At 39.6% G+C, this 11,237-nt stretch overlaps 1 protein-coding gene across 1 annotated transcript in view; it reads left to right on the top strand.

The window, feature by feature from the left end:
- Positions 1 to 57: 57 nt before the first annotated feature.
- Hiw (MYC binding protein highwire) overlaps positions 58 to 11,237 on the top strand; it is a 476,677-nt gene continuing 465,497 nt past the window's right edge. The window contains exons 1-30 of the mRNA XM_076315260.1: positions 58 to 403; positions 931 to 994; positions 1,065 to 1,307; positions 1,370 to 1,523; positions 1,599 to 1,801; positions 1,876 to 2,193; positions 2,268 to 2,435; positions 2,519 to 2,737; positions 2,814 to 3,015; positions 3,087 to 3,476; positions 3,561 to 3,726; positions 3,784 to 3,866; positions 3,938 to 4,048; positions 4,146 to 4,346; positions 4,428 to 4,624; positions 4,704 to 4,956; positions 5,034 to 5,477; positions 5,547 to 5,674; positions 5,758 to 5,984; positions 6,060 to 6,240; positions 6,314 to 6,503; positions 6,574 to 6,708; positions 6,794 to 6,936; positions 7,009 to 7,644; positions 7,710 to 7,977; positions 8,055 to 8,341; positions 8,438 to 8,763; positions 8,844 to 8,950; positions 9,031 to 9,240; positions 9,402 to 9,546. Coding sequence (XP_076171375.1) covers positions 309 to 403; positions 931 to 994; positions 1,065 to 1,307; positions 1,370 to 1,523; positions 1,599 to 1,801; positions 1,876 to 2,193; positions 2,268 to 2,435; positions 2,519 to 2,737; positions 2,814 to 3,015; positions 3,087 to 3,476; positions 3,561 to 3,726; positions 3,784 to 3,866; positions 3,938 to 4,048; positions 4,146 to 4,346; positions 4,428 to 4,624; positions 4,704 to 4,956; positions 5,034 to 5,477; positions 5,547 to 5,674; positions 5,758 to 5,984; positions 6,060 to 6,240; positions 6,314 to 6,503; positions 6,574 to 6,708; positions 6,794 to 6,936; positions 7,009 to 7,644; positions 7,710 to 7,977; positions 8,055 to 8,341; positions 8,438 to 8,763; positions 8,844 to 8,950; positions 9,031 to 9,240; positions 9,402 to 9,546 — 6,494 coding nt within the window. The 5' untranslated portion in view covers positions 58 to 308. The remainder of the gene's footprint in view (positions 404 to 930; positions 995 to 1,064; positions 1,308 to 1,369; positions 1,524 to 1,598; positions 1,802 to 1,875; positions 2,194 to 2,267; positions 2,436 to 2,518; positions 2,738 to 2,813; positions 3,016 to 3,086; positions 3,477 to 3,560; positions 3,727 to 3,783; positions 3,867 to 3,937; positions 4,049 to 4,145; positions 4,347 to 4,427; positions 4,625 to 4,703; positions 4,957 to 5,033; positions 5,478 to 5,546; positions 5,675 to 5,757; positions 5,985 to 6,059; positions 6,241 to 6,313; positions 6,504 to 6,573; positions 6,709 to 6,793; positions 6,937 to 7,008; positions 7,645 to 7,709; positions 7,978 to 8,054; positions 8,342 to 8,437; positions 8,764 to 8,843; positions 8,951 to 9,030; positions 9,241 to 9,401; positions 9,547 to 11,237) is intronic.

The following is an 11,237-nucleotide window of genomic DNA, read 5'->3' as shown; positions in this document are numbered from 1 at the left end:
CGAAAGAGTCGAAATCGCAAGCTAGTCGCGGTCCGTCTGGTACTTTCAAGACGAATTTCTTAACATACATCAAAGGCGGATCTTTGGCCGTTTTCGAATATTATAAAAGTAATACGCTATTAAGTTATCTGTCGACTGTGAATTTGAAATTGTAGGTCAAACAAATACATACTTTGATACAAATCATCGAATGGCCCTTTTTATAAACCGTGCGATGCAATCACATGGGGAAGGCAGGAGAATGTCAACGATCAATAGTATTACGAAAATGAATTGGTGATTCGTACGTTGAAAATTTTGTGCACAACATGGTGTCTGGGGACCACGAAAGGTTGCTGCCCGAGCCGGAGAATTACGTGAAATGTTTCTATGACCTCTTCAAAAGCATCGCCGAGGCACAGAGGTACGAAACGCGTATAACCTCCCTCAAGCTTTGTTTACTTGACGCTTTTGGCGGTGACTTCATCTGTCATTTATCAAACTGTATAATTATGATAAAAATTCGGTAACTTATTCTTATTGTTACACAATATGTTGATTAAAATCAAAAAAACATTCAAATACGCGATAAATGTGTTAAGTTTTTAAAGTAACCTAAAATTGTTTGTTTATTAGACTTGACCTATGCTTCAGAGATTGTCAGTTTGACAGTTCTCACGTAAATACAAAACTGACTTTTCAAACATGTTATGTTTTACATTTTCCATTATTTGTATCCATTAAACGTGAAAATCCATAGAAATAGAAAATTAAAACCTAATATTCTCTTTCATAAATTTAAAAAATGATCCTTGTTCTAATAATGTGTATTTTTATAAATGTAAATATATTGGATATTTTTAAAAATTTGAGTATATAACATTTTTTTATTGTATCATGTAAATTAAAAATTTTAGATTATATTAATAGATCATATATTTCAATTTTCAGAAACAGAGAAGAATGGAGAAAATGTAAAAAAAATAAATCTATACGAAAGAGGGACAAAAAGAAGGTATTATTCATTGTTTATATTTTGTATATTCTTTATAATCCGATTTGATTTATGTTTTCAATGCTTACAGATTGATTTAAGTGGAGACTTGAATTATAATAATCCACCAGAGATAGAATTATCTTGCAATGCTTCTGCATTTGCTGTATTTGCTAGTGTTAGAAGTGCTATTTTGGAAAGGTATGCTAGAACAACAAGTGAAGTTTATAGAGCATCGAATTGCAATTCTTCACCACCACCAGAGCTTAGTGAAACTATTGATACAGAAAGTGATGATGAAGATAGGATATCAACTATACAGAGCTTACCAAAGGTAATAACAAAGGGTTAATTGTATGTATAATAAGAATTGTATTCAAATCCAAATGTCTTTAGATTGTAGGTATTGGTTTAAGAAGTGTTTTCACATTAATGCGGGAAAGTAGAACAATTGAACCTCTTTTATGTACAAAAGCACTGTCGGCTTTATTGGATATACTACAAGGACAACTTCCTGAAGGCCTCAAATCTGAACCTGATGATGTTATTGGTAAAGTGTATAAAATTATTATTTTTTAGTATATTTTAAATCTTTTGTGTTTTGAAAATTTTTGTTCTCTTATAGATCCACTTTTTGATCTGTTATTGGATCTTGCCACTTCGCATGGCCCTGAATCAGCAGTGGCTAATGATGGTAGTCATTTGACTGCTATTGCTTGTGCCTGTTTATTAAGTCTTGTGGTTGTTAGAGGTGATACTGGTCGTTTGTTGGCAGCAATAGCTGCTTTACTCATGTGTCCCAGAGCATTAGCAGTTCAAAATATTCAGGTAAGAGTTTTGCTTAACTCATAATAATCTGTTTTATTTTTTTTTTATAATTGAAACTACAATTTTTCTCACAGATGCCATGTGTATTGACATCCTTGCAAAGAAGTGTACAAGCTGTGTTACTTGGAAAACTTGCGCGACCAGACTGGATTACATATGGAGTTCCTAAATGTTCTAAGATTTATACTTCTACGCTTAAGTTACCAAATGAAATAAATAATATAGTACTGAATGGAAGAAGTTTTGTGAGTGATGGAAAGTACCTGTATCTACATACAAGTAGAGGATTATTGAAAATTGGTAGTGGTCATGGTGGAACCATTTGGGGTCATATGTACATTCAGAAAGCAGACTTCTACCCAACAGAAATGGGCTGGCTTGGTTATGCAAATGTTAGTTAAATGCTGCTTTTTAATCTCTGAGTGTAGAAAAATGCTCTTCTAATATCGAATTTCTTTCATTTTAGAATACATTATATTTTAAATGTACACCCAGGAAACAGAGTGAATTACTAATTATCGACGCAGAAACTCTTGTAGTCACAGGAATTGCTGTTTTGGAAGGTCGTGATTGGTCATCTTCTGTTATGTTTTCTGATGGTGAATGTCTAGGAATGATAACAGCTGGAAAAGACGTCAGTTATTTCTATTATCAATTATTTATGTTAAAACTTTTATCATTGTGGTATATGATATCAATTTTTATTAATTTTAACAGGATGGTTTTGTAGTTAGAACAATAAACACGTTAAGTAATCCAGTAACAGTCGCATCTGAGTTGCCATTAAAATTAGCAAGAAAATGTGTAGACGTTTTCGGATATGCTGCGTTTGATGAAGATCTATTTGTTCACACATTAAATCCAGGCTGTGACGATGAAATTGCTACCGTAACTGCAGGAAAGGAATTTGCTCTATTAAAAACTGTGTCTGGAAAAGTAAATAGTAAATTATTCTTTAGTGTGAAAAATATTGTATTACAATGTGAAATATATTTTATGTTGTATTTTAAAGGTACTATATACTGGAAAAGGAACCTCTCTTGGAATGAAAACTAACACAAGGCCTAATAGATGGGTAGAATTGACCATTGGGAAAGGGCCAAGACTTGTCAATTTTGCAGCCGGTCATGATGGTCAACATGTTGTTATGATTCTGGAAGATGGTTCCGTTTTGTTTGCCGGTACCGCCAGACGTGGAGAAGATGGTGATAGTAGTAAGTACATTAGAATCTACAATAATGTTTTGAAATTTTCTGAAAAATAATTTGTATCTTTTTATTATTAGACAAAGTTCGTCGACAACCTAAGCCAGTTAAACCAAAAAAGATAGCAAAAGTAGAAGGTCAATTTATCGTGGATGCTGCCTGTAATAATGGATCGACAGCTTTAGTCACAAAAGAAGGTTCTTTATTAATGTTTGGCAAAGATACTTTACACAGTGATCCAGTTTCTGGAATAGTTACTGATCTCAAAGATGTCTGCATTGTTCACGTTTCCTTGGGAAAAGCTCACGCTGCAGCATTAACTAACAAAGGTCATTTATATACATTTGGTATCAATAATAAAGGACAGTGTGGTAGAGATTTCACGACCGTTCATACTATTAATAAAGATACCACGGTAGTTGCTATGGAAATGGGTACAGCAGAAGATGAACTTTTAGTAACTGAAGAAGGTAATTAGACGAGGAAGTTTTCATTTTTCTGTCTGATACAGAAAATTAACGCTATTATTTATATTATTATTCATATTATATTAGAGGGCGCAGAACCTGCTGAAGATTGGGAAGAAACAAGGGGCATGTGTCCTCCAGGGCAACATCAATGGAGGCATCGTGTTTGTATGGTTTGCACAGTGTGTCGAGAATGTACCGGTTACAGTATATCGTGTTTGAGCAGTATACGTCCAGATCGGAATCCAGGCCAGTACGTATTTCTAATAAGTTTTATATAACACAAGAAATTATAACTATTTATTTTCAGGGAATGTGGATGCGGTGAAGGCGATAGTGGATGCGCAGAATGTGGATGTTGTCGCACTTGTGCGAGAAAAAGTTGTAATAACGGTAAATATTAAATTCTAAATTATTATATGAATGTCAATTAAATTTTCTTACGTGTCACTTCTGTATTTCAGGTAGAACAAGTTCAAATTTTCGAGAATATTTACAAAGACGATTAGGAGAAATAAAGCAAAGACATGCAAAGTATGAAATGAAGATGAAAGGTCCGAATAATCAAAGATTGGGTAGATGTCTTCGTAAAATAGGTGTACCGTGTATACATATCGAAATTAATTATAGTTATATGAACTTTAATATAACGATAAATTTTGTTTTAAATAGCTGGACCAAGCGTGGCACAGAAGAGCTGTCCTGGGAAAATGGCATTAGGATTGAGTAGCAATTTAATGACCGAAGAAGGCGTTGGAGGAAGTGACATAGAACGAGGCGATGCTGCAAGAATTTCTAGTATACAACCAGCTAGAGTTCCTATACCCAGCGAGAGTCCAGTGGTTCAAGTATCATGTGGTTTGCATCACACAGGTAATATGCAGAGATTTAGTTTACATTTTTTAAAGAAATTTGTAAAATAAATTTAATAATTGTATTATACGTTGTATATAGTGGTACTGTTACAAAATGGCGAAGTTTATACATTTGGAAGCAATGTATATGGTCAGTTAGGTGTGGGAGATTTAGTAGCACATGTCGGACCAGTTCATGTTAAATTGTCAGGAATAGCTACACAGGTTGCCGCTGGTAGTAATCATACCGTTGTACTTACATCAAAGGGTGAAGTGTTTACGTTCGGAGCTTATCAAGTTTGTATCGTTTTTAAAAGTTTAATTGACACTGGTGTTCAAATTATAATATTTTTATATTTGCATTTGTTGTACACAGAAAGAACAATTGGGCATGAATTGGTGGAATGGTCAAAACGAATCTTCAAATACCACTTCTCAAGCTAGTCGTCGTTCCGATAGGACGCAACCATGGCATAGTTTTCCAAATGTAGTTCCAAATATCGGTCCACGTTGGGGCAGGCGGGCAACATGGGTTGGTGCGACTGGAGATCAGACTTATGTCAAAATTGATGAAATAAATTCTATTAGTTTAACAAGGAGTACTGTTATGGCAAATAAAAACTGCATAAGTATGTCTTTTTTTGTAAATCATCGTTCCACCATTTCTATACTGCAAGTATACTTAATTATAAAAAAATTGTTTCAGTATTGATACCACATCAAAACGATCAAGCGAATTCATTGAAATGTTTAGTCATAAGCAAACGGGATGGCACTTGTAATAGTTACAGTGGGACAGATCAAGTTGACTTCAATAATTGTGCAGCATGTTTAGATCCTTTGTATAACGTAATTTGGACTTTTAATCCGACAAATAATGAAATAAGTTTGTATAATATTATATCAACGGAAGCTAGAGCAATTTCTGGTTTGGAAGTTTCCATCCTAAGTCCGGGCTTGGCACTGCCTGTAGTATCAAATTGTTTTGTAACGCGTTCTCAAGCTGCGATGCATTTATTGGGTTGTTTGGACACCCTTACGCAAGCACAAGACGAAAATCTGTCTATAATCGAAGAGAATGAATGCAATCAAGCAACGCATGGCAAAGTTTACAGTCGCGAAGACTTCGTTACGGTTAATAGATTTGAAAGTGCGTATAAAGGAGATAAGTATAAAGTACACGTATTTTGCCCTTTTTGTTAGTTACATATATTTTTAGGTCACGGCGGTGGTTGGGGCTATTCTGCTCATTCGATCGAAGCTATCAGATTTATGCCCGATACTGATATTTTACTCGGTGGTTACGGCTTGTTTGGAGGTCGTGGAGAATATACGGCAAAAATAAAAGTAAATACTCGTTATCGTATGCTCGAATTTCAAGAAATTACACGAAAAGACAACAAGCGTTCTATTATTAAAAATCATTGCAGCTTTTCGACATTGCAATAGATGGGGGGGACCAAGAAAATGATGGCGAACTTTTGGCAGAATCCGAGGAAATCCCATACGAATGTGGACCGAGACAAAAGTATTCCATTCTATTCGACGAACCAATTTCCTTACAAGCAAATAGGTGGTATGTTGCGTGGGCCAAAGTCTGCGGTCCTTCTAGTGATTGTGGAGCTGGTGGTCAAGGAATGGTCACGGCTGAAGACCAGTTAGTAGAAATATTCATTTTTATTAAAAGTAATCGAAGTGTAGAATATATTGTAATCCGCATAATTTTTTTTAGAGTTATGTTTTATTTTAAATCATCGAAAAGATCTAATAATGGAACGGATGTGAATGCTGGGCAAATTCCACAATTATTGTACCGAGTTGTTACACCCGAAAATCAAACTCCTAATAGGCAAAGAGATCAAGTTGAACCGGTTTACGTATTGAAAAGAGATTTCAGCAGGACAGTCACCAAAGTATGTATTTACTTTTGTTACTGTTATACCGTATATACGAAAAAATGATTTATTTTAATATATCTTCTTTCAGGAATGTTTTCAGTCATTGATATCTCTTCTTCAGTGGAGTTGGAACACGTTAAAAGCAGCATTGAACGATACAATGACGCATGTCACTTCTTCGTCTCACGCACTACTGGAAATGGAACGTTTGGTTTATATCAGTAAAGCTAGTTTACGATTACTTAGAACTTACATCAGTGAAATCTATCCAAATCAAAGTACGTGATCAATTTTCCTCCAAACATTATCGTAATATCATTGTAATATAATATTGTTAACATTTTACAGTCGGTAAGAAAACTCCAGCCGAGTCGGTACGTCTAGCTGAATGCATAGGCGAAGTACGCGCACTGTTGCATCAAATTTTATCCGATACTGTGCCATTGAATACAAAAAGTAAAGGAAAAACGCGGTTAAACAAAAGTGAGTTTCTATGCATTGAAGTATATTCTGTTTCGAAACGTGTCTTGTATCGTGACTAAAAAACATGAATAATATTATTAAACAGGTTCCAGTGCTATAAACAGTAAAATGCCGAATAGCATATTGGACGAATGTCACAGAACATTTGTAGCTTGCTATCATGCATTTTATCCTACAGCATATTTAAAGTGGACGTGCCTGTGCGAACTTTTATCCGAAATCGATAGAGTGAGTATTTTTAATCGTTTTATAAACGAAAACTACTATACTCGATAATACGAAACTCACGGTATTTCACAGGAACAAGGAAGGACTACGAAAGATAGATTGCTGTCGGCCGTGTTGGCTTCACTGTGCAATCCCGCTATCCGTCTCCGATGTACATTTCCAATTTTAAATAATATTATGGATAGCAGCGACAGCATAAAACGGCAGCTCAGTCCATCTGACAACACGGGTTTATTGATGATAAACTCGACCGAGAATCATCAGTATCCAATTTTGGTCGAGCAGATCAGTTACAAGTCTCAGGTGGAAAGTTCCGGCAAGGAGAGCATTAATTGGACATTTCGGGATGTCCTCGATAGATTATTAGATCTAATTCTAGTCCCCGCGAAGAAAAGTCTTTGCAGAGAAAAGACTCAATCACTGCCTGAATTGGTACTTCATTGTTGTTATTTGTTGGCACGAGTTATCGCCGAATTGGCGGCGCAATCGAGCGATAACGAAGACGAACTTCAAGCCGCCTGCGGTAGACTTATTTACACTACACCTTCGAGATTCACTCGAGTCAATCAGACGAGATCGTGGAACACCGGGAATGGTTCTCCGGACGCTATATGTTTCTCGGTCGATCGACCCGGTATCGTCATTACCGGTGTGGGCATCTACGGAGGTGTCGGAGTTTACGATTATGAATTGGAGCTACTCGACGACGTGAGTACTACTATTTGGTAAATTCTTACCGTGAATATTAATCGTTGCAAACTTATGTTTTGTAGCAAAATAATACGGGCAACGATCCGTCTCACACTCAACGTTGGAGCAGTTTGGATTTGACTCGTGGCTCTTTCGGACCGGACGATTGCGTCAATGACATAGTCGAATTAAAGTTCGATAAACCTGTACCCATCAAGGAAAACGTAAAGTATGCTATTAGACTGAGAAATCGCGGTGGACGTACGAGTAATGGTGATGGTGGACTGAGCGTCGTTAAAGGGCCGGATGGAACAACTTTTACTTTTACGGCTTGTTCCTTAAGCTTCAATGGTACATTCTTGACGGCGAAACAACATTTCTCTCGTCGTTGAATCAAATGTAATAACACGTGCATGTTGTCTGTACAGGTACGACGCAAACCAGAGGTCAAATACCGCATGTCCTTTATTACTCGAACCCGCAAGATTCCGATGGTCAGCACACGAGCAAAGCGATGGCCGAAGTGCAAGCGAGAAAGTGCACTCTTGCCATGACTGCCACGATTATTCAACGGTCCAATGAAATTCTCGCGCTAGCGAGAGAAAGAGCGGAGGAAATGGTAGCGATCGAAGTTCTCGGGAATGCGACATTCGTGACGACCCTTTTACCGTTGGTTATGGCACATATTAGTCCTTTAGCTACGTCAGACCCCAGGGTAAAGACGAATACGTATACCTTTTGTAATTCTCGTGTGCGTTGTCTTCGAAATCCGGTTTCGATCAATTATTTTCTTTTCTTTTTTTTTGTTTAGAGCGGGGTACAGGTTCTCACTTTGATACAAGAGATGCTCCCCCATGTTGCCGCGCTTAATTTGTTATCTACAATGGAATCGTCTCAAGTATCTCAAGAGAGCGAAGTTCAGTCCCACGTTTCTCCGCCCATCACCACTAGTCATCACTACACGTGGCTGGAAAGCGATCACCCCTATAAACCTGCTACGGTATCCCATTACAAAGTTACCTTCCCGGATACGGTTAAATGGTTGACCATCGAGTTCACGCCAGAATGTGGTACCGCCCAGCCGGAAGATTACTTGCAACTCTACATTCCGAATATAATTTCCAATTCCGTGACAGGGTAAATAGAATTAAAATAATATCGCTCGGAAATCTCTCGGCGTGAAAATACCACTTACAGTTGTTCTATTCCACTTTTAGGACAAACGTGAACACAGCGATAGAGGATACACCCCAGCACTGGCCCGTGCTGCACAAACTGAGCAACGTGCAGAGTCTGTGGCCCCAAAACGCGGTCGTGTTACCAGGTAAATCATTACTGCCTCGCGGAACAACGCCAGCACCGTAATCGACGATTCAATTAACCGATCCGGCTACGTTGTTTCAGGGAACGAAGTGATATTCTCGCTGGAGACTGCGTCGGATTACATGAAAAACGAGAGAGCAGTTACCTACGGGTTTAAGTGTCTGGTTATCGGATACGACTGGATAACGTCGGGGAATGGTTTGAAAAATTTGGAAACCGAATTATCGTTCCTTGGTGGAGTCTGCGCTGCCAGTCTCATAAAGAAGAACCTCGCTTTACCGCCAGTGTCTAGTACGTACCATTGTTCGACTCGAGGCTGCTCCATTCTTGAATTCCTATTTTATCAACGTACTCGACATTAATTTTTCCCGTTGTAAAACGATCGTACGAAACGCTCGTTTACGCGCGCCACTTGTTTCGGTAATTTAACGAGTCTTTTCATGCACTTTCAGACGAAGAAGTGGAAGAGGATTTGGAGTCGATGCAAGAAACCGCAAAGAGGATTTTCTCCTTGCACTCGACACTACTGGGAAGAGGATTCGCCCTGGCGTCGCCTCCTACCGTCTCCCAGGCTCTCGACGGCGTTCTTCCGTTCAGGTAAGTACCTAATTACGATACTCGAAATCTGCACGACCAGTCGTCGGTAAAGGAACTGGTACCGAAAAGGAACCGACGTCCACGTTGGTAACAGTGCGCTCTGGAATTAACTCGATCGCTAAACGTTGTTCCTCGGCCAACGAATCTGTTTGTCAATAATACCGCGCAAATTTTCCGTCCCGTTAGTTCCTCTTTGGTATCGGTTTCATTGAAATTCAATTAAAGATAGATTAAGCAAATAAATCCGTTATGTAACCGGATTATTGAAACGCAACGCGTGAACATGATGTACAGGGTGTTCCATAAAATATGTACGCGACAGGAACCACGTAGAGATCGTGTGGTTGTTGTCCTTGCGAATTGGTCTTGAAGAACGTATTCTGAAAACTACACGTGATATCCGAAGAGATATAGGCAATTATTGCAGAGTTTTATATAGATCGAGATTTTATCTCGTATCGCTCGTTATCTTGGAAAAACGAACGGAGAACGAACGAAGCGTTAACAGAGGACGATAACTCTCGTAGCAAGGTCAAAGGGGAGTAAGCGTTCGCGGAAAAACATTTTTTTTCATTAACAAGCGCAAAGAATTCGCGTCCCCCCTTACACGCTCGCGAAACCTTCTCAACAGAGGGCGTTGGTCACGGTCACATTTGCGTTTCGATCGGAAAACAAACGTTTAGATCGATACGTGTCGCGGACTTTGATGCACGGATTCGTATTTACGCGCGTGCGCGCCACACGTGCGCAGTAGAGGGAGAAAAAGGCGGGTACGCGAAGCGCGCGCGGGAGATAGGTACACACACACGCGCGCGTGCACACGTACGCACGCGTTTTGGGAATATCGATCTGGGGGAGAGGGGCAGGGGTATATAAAGTCTAGCCGTGGTCGGTTTCCATGCATGTCATCAGCTTCGTCTTTATTTCCTTCCTTTTCTCAACGATGGTCACGACGTTCAATGTAAAACAAATTATACAGTCGGCTGTCGTTATATCACAGTCTCACGATAATTACAACTAAACCGTCGCGACGTTGCGCAGAACTTAATTCGCTCGTTGCCCCCGCTTCCTTGGAAAAGAAACGAACAAAAAAAATACGACGATCGTACGCGCGTACAATACTTCTCTACTCTTGCTCGATCATCGGTCAGGGGGGCCATGGAGGGGGGCACGTTTTCACGCGGCGTCGTTAATTGGTACACCTTGACGCTCGTCCGAGGTAACGCCGCGCGCGAAGGTCGCCGAATAATCTCTGAAAGCTGGAGGACCGATTTCTGCGCTCGTCTTGTGGTAATGGGTGGGGGGTACAGCGAAACAACGTCGCGGAAAGTCGTTACGGGGGAGTGGGAGTAAGGGCGGGGGGTAGGTGCGCGCGGCAGCGGCAGCATCAATAATGTATGGCTCACACGTGCGCGAGATGGCTGTACTGCGCACGCCCGGGACAAAAGCGATTCGCTCACGGGTGCCGCTGCACCGTATTGTACTTTTAAAACGCAAAACGCAACCGGTAAACGACCGAAACGTATCGCTCCGCAGAGCCGGTTTCCTCGTTGTTCGAATTCCAGTCGCGCGAGCGGAGAACACCCCCTTCCATCCTCCCTCCGCCATTTCGCTCGCGAGAATTCCAGGGCGAACGGTTCCTTTCTTTTTTGCGCCGATCTTCTAAATGCGAGGGATCCTCGACGCGCGAA

This window comes from Ptiloglossa arizonensis, chromosome 6 (genome assembly GCF_051014685.1).
Source record: "Ptiloglossa arizonensis isolate GNS036 chromosome 6, iyPtiAriz1_principal, whole genome shotgun sequence".
Taxonomy (NCBI): domain Eukaryota; kingdom Metazoa; phylum Arthropoda; class Insecta; order Hymenoptera; family Colletidae; genus Ptiloglossa; species Ptiloglossa arizonensis.
The sequence above is the reverse complement of the archived record's forward strand: the minus strand, read 5'-3'. Positions and strand labels throughout refer to the sequence as shown.